This window comes from Caloenas nicobarica, chromosome 4, assembly GCF_036013445.1.
Source record: "Caloenas nicobarica isolate bCalNic1 chromosome 4, bCalNic1.hap1, whole genome shotgun sequence".
Classification (NCBI taxonomy): Eukaryota; Metazoa; Chordata; class Aves; order Columbiformes; family Columbidae; genus Caloenas; species Caloenas nicobarica.
Genome location: NC_088248.1, coordinates 73,070,267 through 73,087,733, shown reverse-complemented (window position 1 = coordinate 73,087,733; position 17,467 = coordinate 73,070,267). Strand labels below are relative to the sequence as shown.

At 44.7% G+C, this 17,467-nt stretch overlaps 1 protein-coding gene across 6 annotated transcripts in view; it reads left to right on the top strand.

Annotated features, from left to right (window-relative positions):
• Positions 1-17,467, top strand: part of REEP1 (receptor accessory protein 1) — a 67,351-nt gene that overhangs the window by 39,465 nt on the left and 10,419 nt on the right. For 3 of the 6 annotated variants that reach the window (XR_010606089.1, XR_010606088.1, XR_010606087.1), the window contains exons 6-9: positions 1,678-1,728; positions 7,343-7,511; positions 13,358-13,393; positions 17,161-17,288. Coding sequence is in view for 3 of the 6 variants with exons in the window: in XM_065633165.1 (XP_065489237.1) it covers positions 1,678-1,728; positions 7,343-7,511; positions 13,358-13,393 (256 nt within the window). In the remaining 3 variants the exon portion in view is untranslated. The remainder of the gene's footprint in view (positions 1-1,677; positions 1,729-7,342; positions 7,512-13,357; positions 13,394-17,160; positions 17,289-17,467) is intronic. The other 3 variants (XM_065633165.1, XM_065633162.1, XM_065633163.1) reach the window with 2 other exon arrangements.

Genomic DNA, 17,467 nt, shown 5'->3' with positions numbered 1-17,467 from the left:
ATTTCTGTCATCTGGCTGGTATAGCCAATGCAGCTGCCTGAAAGTCAATATGTTGATCCCTAATTTTCCATGAAAATTGAAACGTGTTTACTGTGGGAGTTTGGAGCCCAAACTTGCGCGGGAGAGAGATGTCGCCTTTTGTGGCATGACGGTGGAGAATCACATTTTTACTTGCATTGGAAAGAAGGAAGCATGGGGCGGGGAGCATCCTTCTCTTTAAGAGGCCGGATAAAGCCTCTTTGTAACCATGAGATCCCGCTGCTTGACTGGAGAGTGTTTCCCTGCTTACCAAAGGTATCAGTGAACAGCTCTGTCTCTGCTTAGTACCATATCTGTGATGGCCACACTATGTCCCCTGATCTCTGACATGGCCAAGAGTTGCAGAAGCTGGGAGTGATTTAAAATATGCAGTTCGATAAACATTTGAGGACCCATTAGTTTTATCGAGGAGGGCCGAGCGTGCTGCTTTGGAAAGTAGCTTCCTGTAAAGGATCTCCATTTGGGATCTAAAATCAAAGATCTCATGGCTGCACAATGTTATACCAAATGGCTTTCTTGAAACATATGTTAGCATGTCATTGCTCACAGAATTTCGTGAACTGTTCCTGTTGTGGTGTGACAGCTTGTGGTGTCTTCACTCTTAAGTCTTTGAGAATGTTTTTTGGTTTTTTGTTTTTTTTCCCAAATCAATAGAAACCCAGTGCTGTTTCCAGTTTCTCTCTCTTGTTGCCTCTTTGGTTCCTGTCTCCAAGAGTCAGACAATAGCCAGTGAATGCACGGGACAGCAGAATCAAACAATAAATTTATACAGAGAGACCAGGCTGGGAGACACAATAACAAACAGTTCCCAGGAGAGGAAATGAACTGCACAAACAAAAAGGGTGGATGAAATTAAGTTTCCACCATCAACATTAGCGTCAGCTGGTTTCCCTTTGAGTCTGGAATACTGTCTGGCATCTCTGAGCCATGAGCTGTCTCAGGCTGGGCACAGCACGCAGGCCCTGGCCATAAGGATATTGTTTGTAGGATATTTGTGTTGATATGGTGGCAGCAGCAGTTTCCTCCCTCACTCAGGCCTATGCTCAGAGCATAAAGCCGCTGGTTTTGCTCTTAGCAGGACCTGCCCGCAGCCAGACGTGATAATGCTTCTGTGTGCAAACTCCCACTCATTGCTGTAATTCCCCAGCATTACCCGACTTCTCAGAAGACCTGTCAGTCACCGGGGCTAAAATGACTGCCACGTGTCCCTCACCTAATCCTGTGCCTAAATTAGTCATAAATGCACTCTGTTCTTAATGATCTTAAGTCTGGATTACAGAGGTGGCCACACACTGAGCGTTTCTTCAGTGGGAAGCATCAATCAAGTGCAAGGACTGGAGTGGCAGCCTGTTGTGTTTATAATTTGCTTTAGTCTTTAAATGCACTTATGAGGCAACACCCTGTCAGCTGGGGTTATGGAGTGGTTTCTCCATCTCTCTGGGAAAGCTGAGGGAGAACCTATGTTCCAAGGTGTAGTTCACATGTGGGTGTCCCTGCTTTTGATGTGTATGTGAGTCCCTGCACATGGTGCCCAGTGTCACGCTCATGTCTCGCCTGGATTACTTATGCTTCAAATAGACCTTATTCTCAAAGCTTTTATGTGTGTTGCCACAATGGCTTTCTCTTTTCCCTTGCTAGGTCTCTCAGCTACTTCATTTACACTTGTTTTTGGACCACAAAAAAGGGCAGGTAATTTGCTGAGTGCTTACACTAACCCCTAACTAACATCTGCTTCCCCATTAGACTAGTTGAACTGTTTTCAGCTGAGATTGGGCTGAGACCAGACGCTGTCTGCTCTGCTTCCAGTGGGTAGATCCCGCGTGCTGAGCTTTAAAAGCCTGTCTTTGATCTCATCAGCAAAATGCCTTCCAAGTCCTCTGCTGACAATCGGAGACACTCCAGCAGCCAGGCAGGGAGCTTTGTATGTGGAAAACCTGTCTAACTCAGGTTGTTGCTACCGCATTGGCCAAGCTGCTGTGTTTGCTGTTGGTTTATCTCGCTAATGGCTAAAGGGAGCATCTCTCCCGCCGCTGGGATCCCATTTGGATGGTCTGGGGTTGCAGTGAAGCTGGTGATGCCAGGACTTGGCTCACAAGCGAAGATGCATCCCAGCAAGCGTTTTCAGACAGGTGTGGTTGGGGAAGTCCTGCTGACACCATAGCGATAACTGATGATCTAGGAACATGTACCACACCTTGTAGCAAATGAGTATCTGCAGGATGGAGGCTGTAACGTGCATGCAGATGTGTCTGCTGGCGTGGAGGTGAGCTGCTAACCAAAATTCCAGCAAAAAGAGAGGAGAACATTAACAGGTTTAGTATTGTGCTGGAAGCGAGTGTGACTTAGTCTCCCCTTGCCTGTCCATTAACTGCTGATCGTAAGATGCAAAAGGCCAGACGGTGCCATCCTGTATTAACAATGACCAAATTAAAAGCTTCTATTTTATGACCTGATATTTTTTTGTTCCCGATTTGTGTCGCTTCACTGTGCTGTGTTATAGTTTCCACAGCTGCAAAATGGAGTTTGTAGGTATTCTAAGTGTTTTGAAGCCTAAATAATGTCTACAGAATTCTCTCAGGTTGTCAGACTGAAGGTATGATAAAATCTAGACGCTGTTATTTGTTTATATTTGGATCATTTCATGGGATTTCGTTATATAAATTACAGATTTTTAAATTATTTGCCTGATTTTATTTACCTAGAGCCTACATAAAGCTACCTACATATTTGGAATATTTGTAATGAACAGATGTAAAGCCAGTTTTTCCAGACTCCTAAATCCATCTCCATCTTAAAAGTTTTACTTCAAATGTGAATGCAGAGATTAATTATAGAGAGGCAAAGTAATTAAGACAGTTGCAGCTATTTCTGATGGAGTGCCTTTCAGATTGCCTGACACAATGACAACTTCAGGTTTTGGAAAGGACCAAGATTTCTGATTCTTCCAAGCAAATATTGGTTGCATCAGTGTTTGTGCTCTGGGCCCACAGAGGTTGATGTTCATTTCTGGAGACGATGATACCTGCAACATTTAGAGGAAGGCAGCACGTGGGTTAGCGGGCCTTGAAAGCTCAGAATTTTGATACCCTTTTTTAAAGCAAAAATAAGGAGAGAACGTGCTAGATGTACACCTATTCTACAGTTGCAATTTTGACCAAAGCCAGTAGAGATGTACATAAATTAGTTTTAGATTAATTACTGTGCTGCATGGATGGGAGCTTTAACTTCTCTTAGAATCACGGACAAGCTTCTGCAGCTTAAATGCCCATGTCTTGATGGGCGATGCCCTAATACCGTTGGGTTTGTCATGAGTCTAAATAAGGTTGATAGCAAGTGATGGCAGTTACTGGGGGGTGATATTACTGTGTCTTTTTCAGTATTTGTCTTCTGTCCTATCCAGTAGCACCGAGCCCTGCCCCAGCCTGGCCATTCTATGCCCCTGTAGAGAGAAAACAGTCCCATGTGTGGACCCAGTGAGGCTGGTGGGTCTTGGGAGAAGAAGAGATGAAGGAAGCCTGAAGAGATCTGCTCTCAGCTTGTGCTGTGCCTTTACCTATGGGGTGAACTTTCCTAGGGACAAGATCAGATGAATTTGGGAGCAGGTACATGATAGGGAGCAGGGAACAGAGACACACCTGCTGCCACTTGTTGCCACCCAAACCTCACCCTCTAGAAAAATCCTTGTCTAGTGGATCAGAATTTCCATGTTATGGGGACAGTCTGTGTCCTGAGAGAAGCCTGATGGGCTAGAAGTTGAGCTTAGTCAGGCAGTCTTGTGCCCAGGGAGAGTAAAGCTCAGTCTTGAAGCACCACTTCCTACTTGTGTCCTCTACCAGGGGATGAAGTCCCCAAAATACAAGTCCCACGCTGCCAGCACAATCATCCTGACAGGGCAGCTGGTGTCCAGTGAGGGGAGAGACAGAGAGAGGTGGTGTCATCCGTAGTCCCACAGCCCTTCCAGTCGCCTTTTCAAAGGTCGTATAACACCATTGTGCTGTTTTGCTGTTGACACAGTGAAATGTTACCGCGACTACTGTCACGATATAACTACTGTAACACTCTCTAGGATAAAACTAGCCCAGATCTGTGTGGACACGCTGCAAATGTGCCTCTGGCCTGCAGCGTACACGTAGCTTCAGGACCCGGATCTTCTCTCTGTACAGACACACGCTGTGCTGAAATTCCTGGGACACCTCCCATGTCTGGAGCAGTTAGAAGAGCATCTGTATGATCACAGCCAAGATGGTAAACAAAAATACCCAAAACAGCTGCTCTTCCACATGATTATTTTACCCAAACACAGCCCAAGATGTGTGCTGTGCTAAGTCTGTTGTGAAATAAAGCTATTAACTTGTTTTTTCTTTTGTTAATAAATTATAAGTCTTGTTGTGGAATAATAAGCATTACAGCTGGAAAAAGTCTTTATTGCTAAAAGATATAACTACAGCAGTGCAAACCCTCACAGCGCTGGCTTTTCAAATGCTTGTGATTTCATATACAGCAGCTACCTATCTGACAGGGAAATTAAGGTTGGTAACAACATTTTCTATTTTACTCTGAAACCATTCTGATTCTACTGTAATCATAATTTCTGTCATGTTTCTATTTGAGGTCAGGTAGAAATGTGGCAATGGGGAAAGAATTGTGAGTGTTATGTTGTGCCCTAGGAGCAATTAAATCAAGTCTATCCCTACGAAGACCAAAGGTGCAAAAATTTGAAAGAAAAGAAGTGAAAGAGAAGTCAGCAGGTTTTCACATATGTTCAGTGTCCTCACTCAGCCTGAGCCTTTCCAAGATTTGGACAAACTGTTTCACAGAATGGTAGGAACAGTAATATTTTCCTATTTATGGCTTGAGCAACCTTTATCTTTGCTGTTACAAACTCAGGTGAAATTAAAGCAAAGATGAAGACAATGTGTTTTTTTTTTCTTTCCTGGATAAAGTCCAAGTTGTTTAGCACAGGCGCAGTGACTGTGTGTTTAAAGCTGTGTTTGTACATATTATATGTATGGACCCACAGATGACAGGCACTTATCAAGCCCTTGTTTCAAAGCTGTCTCTGGGGCCTTTGATCATTATATGCCGCTATATCATGAGTTGCAATGCAAGACTATTAACATATCTTCTTCATTTTCAATGCAAAGGGGTGTGTTAGTGTCATCTTCCCTGCCAGGTGGGTCTGAGGTGTGAATCTCGTCTCTGATCTGTCCATATACATAAATCGCTCGCTGGAATGAAATGGTATTTGGGTGGTCAGCCCAGTGACAGTTGCAGACATAGACTGTAGAGTAAATCTGTCTTAGACTGGCCCAAGAGGGTTAACTCGAGATGCCTCTTGGAGTGAGAACATGTCCCAAGAGTGGCTCAGCCACTGGCAGGAGGAGCCAAAGTTCAGGCATCGACTCTTGTGGCTTGGAGAGTGAGATGGCAGAGATGAGATTTTAACAAAACCTCAGCTCCAGAAACTCTGCTATCAAGCATATAAAATCAGCAAAGTAAATGTTTTGGAATACAAGCGAAAAAGACCAATTCATTTAAAATACTTTAAAAAGTAGAACAGGCTAATGAGAAAGTAAATCTGCAGGAAGAGCATGGTAGGTGTGTGGAGACTTCTCTGTAAGTCTGTAGATAAGTTGAATGTAAAATGCTGCCAAACACAACATACATAGAAAGATCTTAAGAAACCAAAGTTTCAGTAAAATGAAGTAAAAAATCCCAGTGCAGCTTCTTGGGTAACTCTGCCCTACAAAGGACAGTTCAGTTTTATTTTTCTTAGGTGATGCATATTTCTACTGCTGATGCTTCGGGACAGCATTGAAGAAGTTCTCATCGCGTGCTGTTTGCTTCTTGCTGACACAGAAAGTGCTGTGGTCCAGGATGTACAGCCTGCCGGTGGTTAAATCGATGTGCTCTGGAGTTGAGTGTGGGGACAGGATACTCAAATCTGCAGCCCAGAAGGGAGCAGTGATGGATTCTGGTCCAGCCCCAACCTCGAGCCCTCTGGCCGTGTTCTGCTTGTGTACTGCTTTGACAAATACAAATCTAAATGAAGATGGTGTCTGAATTGCTACGATGTACCTTAACTACGTTGTTAAACAGGGCAATATTTACTGTTGTTTACCATTTCACCTCAGTTGAAACATCCATTGAATTTGTCCTAATTTACAGTAGCAGAAATAATTTTAGAATCAGGCCCTATATATTTATTTCAGGATTTTTTTTCAAGACTACATACTATGAAGTGTCTTTCAGACCCTCTCACCCTCAAGAAAATGTCAAAACCTGAATACACTTTTGATCAGTAATGCTGCCTGTATTCTGAATATTGCTTAATGTAGCCAACAGAGAAGGATAGATAGGTTTTATATTGATTGTATTTTCTGGTATTCTGACTTTATGGCAGTGGTGTAGTATGAAGGTTACAGAATTCAGAACGAGGAATACTTATAGTCAAATTTTTGATGGGATGTGGTTTTAATGAAAAGTTTCTTTTAACCAACCCATCTTTTACAAAGAACAGCTACATTCCTTTCACCAAGGAATATGTTTGTTGCCTGACTGAGAGCTAGTCTAAAAAGAAAGAAAAATATTGTATTAGTTGATTTCTTCTTTAAGCTGCATGGAAAAAGCACCGGAATTATTTGTTTGCATTTAACAATAACATTTTGTTACTTTGAAATTTCAGATTTTCTGTGCTCTGGAAATTCTGTGTATGACTGAGAACGGCTGGGTCACTGTAATCATAGATGAATAACTTTAAAATGGAGTTATTTTGATACAGACTATTTAATTGTGTTTCCGAAGCCTATTTGACTTGGATCCTAGCGAAGAAAAGTACCTACCAGAAAGATAAAACAGCATCCTGCTCCTTTAGATGTGGCCGAGGCTGCTCTGAGCTCCAGTGACTGCACTGAAGAATCCGAGATGCTCGCTGTCAAATTGAGAATGGATTTATACACAGAACCACTCCAAAAGGAAGAGCAAAGAGAGGGAAATGATGCTTTTAACAACTCATTTTTGTCCTCTCTAGGTTACTGGACCAGGCAATTTTTTCTCTTCCCTTCTCTGGAGACATTCAAAACCCGCCTGGACGCCTTCCTGTGTAACCTCACCTAGGTGTTCCTGCTCTGGCAGGGGAATTGGACTAGATGATCTTTCGAGGTCCCTTCCAATCCCTAACATTCTGTGATTCAGTGATTCTGTGATTCTGTACTGATGGAGTTTAATGAGCAAGGGAGTAGAAAGACTCAAAATGCACTGTGGAATCTTAACTTTTGTGTTATTTGCTTATTTGTTTAACTAGGGACAGGGGGCCCTGTCGGAGAGACTAAGGAGCTTTAGCATGCAGGACCTGTCAACGATTCGTGGAGACAGCAGCAGCACTGTCCCTCCTTCAGTCACTGTACGAACAAGTAGCAAACAGAGCCAGCCAAAAACATCCCGAAGCACATCGGAAGGCACCGGCAGCTCAGGTAAGTGCCAGCGTTATTTTCAGCATCGTGTTGTCTGGAATATCGCACAGTCAAATGAAGTCATGCCGTTGGCAGGAATATATAGAAACAGGCATTGCAGGCAGTACATACCAGAATTTGCAGGACACAGACACGCTTGTTGAGTCTCTTGGCACTTAAGAGAGAAAACAGTATCATCGTTTGGTGGTTACTATTCCTGGCTGGTACCAAGGCAGCCAAGTACCAGTCCTTGCAACTTGAGCTGAAAAGTCAGGCTCTGGGCTGGGGGCTGGAAACTGTGGTGGCTTTTCAATGAGAGGGGTAATGGAAGTGCAAAAATAAGATATGTACGGTAGTGGGCAAGGGTCATTATTGTCATCAAAGCCCCCATATGGTGATATAGCCTTATGTCATCTGAACGTAACTGTGAGTTATAATGCATGTCTGGTTTGAATTAGGCCCACTTGTGCTCCTTCTAAACTCTACAGTAGCTGTTACAAGACTTGACAGTTGTAGTTGCAGGACTTTATCACTGATAAAGCCAACTGAGAAATCAAACCCATATAAAGCGCTCCTAGAAGCAGAGACCAAGGTCTGATGGCTGTTTATGATGTGAAGGATGCCTTCATAAGCACCGTTATGGAGAACAAGCCATTCTGAAGGGCAGTGGTTTGTTTTCAAATTCTGAAAGAACAAAGAAACATCACAGTGGGAACAAGATCCGTTCCTGAGGATTTAGTTACAAAAATTTATTTCAAACTTGGTTAAAGAAATCTTTGTGAGCCCAGATCGGAAACATTTAACTGGAGATAGCTTTGCAAACTAGATCTCAAAAAACTGAGGCATGGAGGGTTATCCCAAGCAGGAGGTTCCAGATGGCTTCTGGGATTCCCAAACACCACCAAAGTTCATACAACTCGACTGCTGTGATGAGAAATCACAGAAACTTGCAGGCGTGTTGCACTTGGTAGCTTGTGAAACATATGCTGGCGAGTCTGAAATTTAGCAGTTTCGGGTTGTGTGTGTTGTGGTCTGTGCAAACATTCACCATGTTTCAAGCCCGTGTAGATTGCTACCCCTTCTAGTTGCCTTAGTCTTGAAATGTATTAGGAATGTCTTGTCTTGCCCTTCCTAAAGAGTATCCTTCAAGGTCTTTGCAAATTCTGAGAACTGTAGCTCACAGACTTCTCTGTTTGTTTGTTTTTTAATGTCATCTGTTGAATAAATTCTCTTTACAGGTAAGCTGAAATAGCTAAGCAGCGGGTGATTTCGCTCACAGGTCATGGCCATAGCCTGGCCACAGCTTGCCTCTCACTTTTAATCAGATTAAGTGAAAGGTGTGGTCCTGGTCTCTCCAGTCCTCATACTATTTTGTGTGGGCACAGTTGGATATGTAGTCGGTATGAGGGGTGAAGTGATCAGAGACATAACTATCGTGTATGTGTGTGTATGGAGAAGTGTGATCTATCAGCCAGACTCTTGTCACATCCCGAGGGCCTTATTTGGGGTGAGATGACACTGTTCTGGCCCACCAAGCCCAGACATGGTCCCATATATCATTATTTCTCTTACATGGCTGTCAGGGATGCATAATGACTGTTCTCCATCTAGCACAGGCTCTTAATTTTCTCAACAGCCATGTCAAAGAGAGGAAGGACAGTAGCCTGATGACAACAAGATGTCAAGCACTACCCTCAGGTGATGGAACAGCCTAGCTATGGTCGCTCAAGCTGTCCAGTAGCAAAGAGCTGTGGACGCAGGAGGAAATCCTGAAAATGGTGTAGCTGTTCTCCTAAGGCAGCAAACACACGTTGGAAAAAACAGGAGTTATTTTCTCATACTTACAGGTTTTCACAGCAAAACCACTGCTGTGTGGGGACCTGTCCTGCTGCCCTGGGTCTCAGGTCACAGCAGTCCCCAAGCTGTGAATCAGTGGATGGTGGGAGGATGGCCAGCGAAAGCACTGCTGTTGCTCACCCCCTGATTATACACTGCCCACCACGGCTGCTGGTGACAGGTGACAGATCGGACCAGACCTTTCATCTGATCTGGCACTGCTGTTCTTCATTTCTTGAGTGATCACTTTTATGTTCACAAGCTTATGCTGTTTTCTTGTTGATTAAATCAGCTTAAGGGGACTTGTGTGGACCTACAGTAAATTAGTGTTTGATTCAGATTAAAAATACCTATCTTTACTGTTTTTGAGGGATTATTTTTAACTCAGACCAATTTGATGATCCACCTTATTGGGAGCCTCCAAAATAACTAATTTGGGAGACCTTTGGGTAGGTATGTTGTGAGAACGAGGGGACGGGGACTAGAAGCTCCTTGAACCACCTTTGCTGCTGAATGCCTGGTGCATGGAAACGCACTCTCGCTTAGGACAGTGAGGCAAAGACAAGAGATGGCTCTTTAAGTTGAGGTTACAGGAGTTTAGCTGAGTCCCATTCCCTGAGCAATAAAAACACAGCCAAATCTGGTGTGGAAGTGGCTTCCATGCCCACTGAAACCCATGAAAAGACTCTCCTGATACGGGTGGGCTTTGGCTGTGGCCAAAAGCTGGCTGCAGGACCACGCTGTACTCGGACTAGGTTAAATAACCACTCAGCTTGTTTCATTTCCATTGTTTTTATTTTGTAATGTGGCTGGTGCTGGTTGGATGGATTTGTGACTCTCTGAATCCCCTCTAGACACAAAGCACCATGTGATGAGCCTGGCATTTAGTTAGTAATGACCACATGCAGACACAGCAAAGGTTTATTTTCATAGAATTGTAGAATAGTTTGGGTTGGAAGGGACCTTCAAAGCTCATCTAGTCCAACCCCCTGCCATGAGCAGGGGCATCTTCACCCAGATCAGGTTGTTCAAAGCCCCGTCCAGCCTTTTTGCTTGTTGAAGTGTCTTATGAGGCCAAGAAATAGAATATGCAAGAGTTGCTTTGGAGACAAGGGAAATTACCCATTCTTTTCCTCCATCTTTTTCTGTCTTTTCTGTCTTTTCAATGGTGCCTGCTATAAGCCGAACAGTCCCGCTCGTGGAGGTGGCCGTCCACAGCAGTGAGACTGCTCAGCGTATGGCAGGCTCCAGGTGAATTCACACCCATCCATCAGAAAGACTTTTTCTCCTGCTCACACCGCATCAAAAGCTCCACGCAGACAACACAAAGGGGCAAAAGCTGCTTTTGCCGTGATTTATGTACAGCTGCTGACCCCACACACAGCACATTACATGAGGCATCGCTGCTGCCCCTGCGAGGCACATGCACACCGAGAAAACACAGTCGTTGCCCTCATTGCGTGTAACACCCCCACCACCTGTCCTCCTAATCTGATCCTTCACTTTGCTCTTAGTTCAGCGTTTCTCAATTTAGTGTTCTGGCAGCCTGCTGATAGCCTGTGATATTTCAGCTTCAATGCATGTTCCAACCTGTGCTTCTTCCACAGGCAGAACTGTAAATGTCATATGGCTACTTGTCATTACAGAGAACTGGAATCTCCAGAACAGTATTTCCAAATATTTTTCAGGGCAATCCTTTTGTTTTGGCAAATGTGCAGTAACCATCCATGTACGGACATGTCTTCATTGAGAAAAGGAGTCTGAGGGGAGACCTTATTGCTGTCTACAGCTGCCTAAAAGGAGGTTGTGGCATGGAGGGTGTTGGTCTCTTCTCCCACGTAGCAAGTGATAGGACAAGAGGAAATGCCCTCAAGTTGCACCAGAGGAGGTTTTGATTGGATATTAGGAAAAAATTCTTCACAGAAAGGGTCGTCAGGTGATGGAACAGGCTGCCCAGGGCAGTGGTGGAGTCACCATCCCTGGAGTGGCTTTAAAGGCATTTAGACGAGGTTCACAGGGACATGGTTTAGTGCTAGAGTTAGGTTATGGTTGGACTTGATGATCCTGAGGGTCTCTTCCAACAGAAATGATTCCATGATTCTATTCACGGTTTGTACTTCTTAACCTTACAGTATTCCCTTAAAAGCATTCTGGACAGTGCAGATAAACCTTTTTCCCTTGTGATGCCTGGTGAGTGACGCATGTGACTTGAGGAGTGGGATATTGGCCGCTGTGTCACACAGCTCAATCCCCTCGTTGATGCAAACATGCCTCAGTGTTCCTGATGCCAGCAGAATCCTCCAGCGTGGGCTGGGCACTGGAGGCCAGCCTTGCTTTTGGGTGAGTCAGGGGGATGTACCGCAGCGGCAGGAGATTTGTGTTGCATCACGGGATGGTCGATGGCCAGAGGTGATGCTGTCTGGGCCAGAGCATCACAAATTACAGAGCCAGCCTCTGTATTGCCCAGAGCAAGTGCCCTTTCTGCTGGAGATTACCCCAGGCAGAGATCATTCGCAGCTGGAATGATTTCAAAGCAAGAAAGTGCAGTGTGCTGTCTGATACTCTCCACTCCTCTGTGCAGGAGAGACTCAAGGCTGTGTTTTGGTTTTACATCTTAGTGCTGAAGGCTTTGCAGGACAGAACAAAGGTGGGGGAATATCAGCATTCAGGATACATCTGGGTACTTCAGTCCCCACCAACCAGAAAAGCTCCAGAAAGATGTGTGAGAACAACTTATGTTCTGTGAGCTCTCAGAGAATAAACCATCATTAGACTGTGATCAGCTACCTTCTGTGCAAGTCAGGGGCAACAGATCTCTTGAGGTTGATTGAGACTCATCTCTCATACAAAGGCCACGGTTTCACGGCAGCATCCAGCCAATGTAGCCAGCACTCCCACTGAAACGGTGTGACCCACCTGCTCGCTTCTGCCTCACGCTGTCCCTTCCTTTGGACATGGTTAAATCCTATTCATAGAATCATAGAATAGTTTGGGTTAGAAGGAACCTTCAAAGCTCATCTAGTCCAGCCCGTTGACCCCAGCCAGGGAGCTGGTTCAAGTTAAATGTTGTTTCTTGCTTCCAGGTTGCTCTTGGCTGGGTCAGATCCTTGAGCCAGTAGAGAGCAGCAGCACAGGGATCAGCAATGGGAAGGTGGAGGCCAGAGCCTGAGGGGCAGTGGGACATCTGCTTTCAGCAGCAGTGCTGATTTATGCTGGTTTAAAATGACTGTGAAACTATGGAAGAACTTTCAGTGTCTGCAGTGCTGGATAATTGTGATGAAAGAAATCATGCGCAGCTCAATCCTTTTTATTTTTTTTTTTCTTCAAACCTTTTTTAATCTGGAGCCATTGATGCCACTGTGAGGGTTAAATTTGAAGGCTCAAACTGGAAATTATTTCTAGGCTGTTTCCTGGAACACAAGCTATACACAAGATGAAGCTGCAAAGGTCACGCTTTTATGAGCAGCTGTGAATCACCTGCATTTGCGCTGAAGGATGCAATGCAATTCCCTTGGTTGCTTTCATTCTTACAGCAATTCCATCAAAATATAATTCCTGCAGGACTCCTCAGCACATTCCTGGTTTACAAAAATCAGGGATCTGTGGAGTTTTCCTTCAGAAGCTGGGTGAATGGCTGCATCAGTGCTTGCAGAAGTCTAAATAGACTGGAAAAAATCCAGGCTTGTAGCAGTACAAGTCCCGGTATTGCACCCTGTGTTTATTATCATACAGCTTTTTGCACTGTGTTACCCATTGCTTATCCACGCTCCCAGGCCCCTCTGCTCAGGAGTTATTTCTGTTTAGTGATCTGAGAAAAAGCCAGGGGGCTGTACGTAATCCCAGCCCTAACACCCGTTGGGCACACAGCCTGCGCCGAGATGCGTTTCTGGGGTTGTGCTCCGTGCTGCTGAGTAGAGACGATGGTCTCTTAACACGCGGGGGGTCATGAAGTCAACCTCAAAATGATGCCAAGTGTTTTCTGAGATAGCAGCTCAGCCTGATGAGTTCCTAATGCTCAGCTCCTCTTTCAGTGTGCACGTGTTGCTCGGTGTGCCGGCTCCTCAAAGGTGAGTGCTGGATCTCCTGCGCATCCCTTTCGGGCATGGCAGTGCCCCCCAGCCTGGCTTGCTCCTGCCACTCCTACTCACCGAGTTTCCTAACACCAAGGGAACAAACCAGGGGGATGCCAGGCTGTGGGTGAGTTGGTGAGCTGTGTGTGTGCTGATGGCGAGTGTTGCAGTGCTTCTCACCTTACTGACCTGTGTTACCCAAGGCTAGGGAGTGTTTCTCTGGAGAAAAATCTCAGTCCTTTCTGTTCCAGAGGATGTACCACTGTTCTTGTTGCCCTGGTGTAACTCCTGCTCCTTATCCCTCAGTGCCACTGTAAAACCACAGGGAAAGCAGCAAGAGCAAACCTTCCTCAGTCCTAACCCTGTTTTGTGCTATTCCCTAAGGACTGGCACGTGTTTCTCTGTTCATAGACATGACGCTGGTGTTTGGGATGAGCAGGGTAAATAACAAAGCCCAGCAGCAGACCCTGGTATGATGAAACAGGGCTGAACAGACTCTCCCTGCTTCAGTTTAGAGCCGTTTTTGCAAAGCAGTCCCACTGTCCCCAGCATTGCTTATGTTTACAAACTCCGGAGTGTAGTGAGCAGTTCAGCTGCCAGTGGTGTTTTCAGTGCTGTGTCTTGGTTGCTAAGAGCTGAGCCGAATCACTTCTGCATTTTGTCCTTGTGGCAGATGAAAGGAGAAGGAGGCCTCAGATTCGGGCATGCCAGAGGATGGGGCTGCCAAGCCGCTTGTCTAGGGAGAAAGAAGAAATCCAGGCTGGCAGCGTCTCTTGTTGGTGGAAGCAAAAGACCTTTGTAACTCCTTTACTTCTCATCTCATGTGCTTTTTGTTTACTTTGCACACATCAACCTGGGGACAGCAGCAGAGGGACTTAAGGGTCACGGTGCTGCCACCGTCCTGCGGCCATCGCTGCTGGCTGTGTCACTCACCGAGTGCCGGGCTGTGCCTTCCCACTGCCTTGCACCTGACGTGCCATGCAGCCCCATGCAGCGTTAGTGCTTGGAGGCTGGTGATTCTATCCTAACACCAACTCCTTGCACACTGCGTAGGTGACAAACCAACCTTCATATTCGGTTTGTCATGCTCCCTGTTGTCCTTTTCTGGTTCTTTGCACTAGGCCATTTGGGGTGAGTGTGCCACAGCAAGAGAACGAAGCCTCTTTAAGGTGGGATCTGTTTAAGCAATCAAGTAATACTGTATTCACAGTGCAATTTATTAGCACCATTATAATTTTAGCCTAAACCAATTTTATGGATTTGACTTCAAAGTATTATTTATAAAATGAATCACTGAATCCCTAAGTGTTTAATAGACATGAGTTAATCTTAGAAGTGTCATTTAATGACACTGGAGCAGTAATCAGTCCAATGTGTTTACAAGTTGGGCTCAAAGTCACGTTGATCTGGTTTAAATTGTGTGCCCTGCCTTTCAGATTGGCTTGGTTCACTATTTCCACCCTCCGCAACATAGTCCAGTCCCTTTGACCATGTCAACAGGGGTATGCTGAGGCTCTGTCTCATAGAGGGTTCATTCTGTCTCCACAGGCTGCCCTTTCTCTGTCTCCAAGGCAATAGATGCATTAAGGCACTCTCAGACAACAGCCAGCCGTTTAAAATGCTCTTTTGTAAGTGCAGCTTTGGTGGCCTGGAGAGCTGACTACATCACGTGAACACATTTTCTCAATGCCACAAAAAGCAGAGGGAAGAAAGAAGCTGAGTTTATTTAGGTGGGACTCAGTTGTCCTAAACTATTGGCACTCATCTTTCCTTAGTGCATACTTTCATGTAGCCAGTTTTAACAGTACTCGTTTCCAAAGAGTTTACAGTGTAATTGGGCAGATATTCAAGTCTTACCTCAAGCAGGGGTATTAAAGTTTAGTTTGGCAGGAGCAGTTGCCTTAATGCTCTTGCGGGTGAAACTCGGTTGTTTCTCTCACTGGGTGACTCACAAAAACCCCCAACAGCTCTTAGGAGAGCACAGGCTGGTGGGAGCAAAAATCTGCCCATCCTACTCCTTAGATGATACCCTGGGAGAAGCACCGGACAAGATAAAAATAGTTTGGACCCAAACATGGTGGTTTCTTGAGGATATGGCCTGCAGGTGCCATGGAATGTGAATTTATGCAGAAAGTGAAGGCGAGGCTGAAGCAGCCTGAGCTCGCCCTGTGCGGGAGCGGATCCGTCACTGCCAGCTGTGGTGGGTTCTTCTGCTGCTGGAGCTGTTTGCTTCCCAGAAAAGCTCTTCCCTGCCTGGTTGCTTCACTCCAGCTGGCCTTATGCTCTGCACATGACCAAGTGTGACGCATTTCAGGACATTCATCCTCCTTCGTGCAGGGCAGCATCATTAAATGCAAGCGTGTTCCACTATATATGCTGCAGCGTGTCTTCTTGACAGCTTCTGTGCCAGCTCTTCTTGCTCTCGTTCAGTGCCTTTGCTGGCAAAACTCCTCCCAGGGCTTTATGCAGGTTTCTGATTTATCTCTTCTATGGTCATAGCCTGTGGAAGGTGAGGCTGCAGTGTTAACAAACAACAGCACAATTACGCAAGAGCTCTTTTTTCCCCTTCAGGAAGGATGGAGTGAAAATCTCCAGGGATATCTGTTTGTCTTTTGGCAGTGCCTGGAAAATGCTTAAACGCTGGGTCAATGTTAAACAAGCTTGCTTGGAACTGGCATTTAAGAAGTAATAAATATTATGTTCAGTGGTATTCGCTCAACTAACGTCTCTTAGGTGCTGTTGCAAAGACTTGTGGCATGGTTGAGAGGTGGGAACAATTTTAATCCTCACGCAGAATTAATACATCTAGCAGATATTGAAAAATCAGCTGTATATCAGGAGACCTGTTGTGGCTGCATGTATTTGAGGGAGTATTTGATACTAAAATGCTGATCAGGAGCCTTAGGCAATATAAGAAATGTGCGAGGACATTAGTGATGAGTGGGACCGGTTTTTTGAGTGTGCTCGAAAGGGTTGTGATCCGTAGCGGTGACTGATAACAGCAACAAACACCTTAAAAACCATAGCTCAGCAATGACTGACGGTCAGCCCAGCCACACAAAGCCAGTCCCTGGAGTCTTTCCAATAAAATAATGTTGCATCTCTTCCTACCTGTGATTGTCACCCTGAAGGCAAGGTGACAGATCACACACAACCAGGAGTGCAGATCAGCGGGGACCTTAATGGGACATTCACTTAATTGCGATGTAAACAAATCACCTTATTGGTATATTTGATGTATCTAACCCGTTCTTTGTGATATGCTACAAATTGCACATGAGATTATTACAGTGGAAAGTACTCTTAAAAAACTAATTGACTTTGCATCAAGGGGGCTGTTCATATATCTCTGAACTAATTCAATTAAATGCTGTAGGTGGTTTCATTTTTGTTCTTAGCCAGTTTTGCTTCCAGCTCTTGTGCTGGGGATTTACAGGTTGTTGTTTGTTTATTTGTTTTTTAACCTTCCTCTCATTGAGCTTAGAGAACAAATGACAACTTTCCGTTGCTCTAGGTATTTTATTCCGTAGAACTTCCCTTTACTAAATGTTGAATCGAATTTTTACAGGGATGATTTGCATCACTCTGCAACACTACCTCTGAATGGCAATTTTCTCTGGGTATTTAAAAATACTGTCATCGTTATTTTGGTTATTTCAGGGAAGGAAAAAAAATCATAGAAAATCAGTAGGTCCTTTAAGTACATTTGCATTTTACCAATAGAAAGTTAAAACATTGTTTAATAAACTCCACTTGAACCGCAGGTATTATGAAAGCAAAGATGAAGATTTCTATGTTCTGAAACAATGTTCCTTCCCCCTCTACACCCAAATGTTTTCCCCTGACAATTTATTCTTTCCTTTTCTCTATGTAAATATTATGGGACTCTGATGTAAGTGTTACAGATTGCATGAGTTTTCTTCTGAGGTGTTTGGAGTAGACTAGCACTTAACAACTTAATCACTTGTGGGATGCGTTTTCATTAACGGATGACTTTGTTGATGTGATTAGACTTGTTTGCTTCGATTGCACTTGACTTCAGCTTTGGAAAGGACTGTCTGCCTCTGCTTT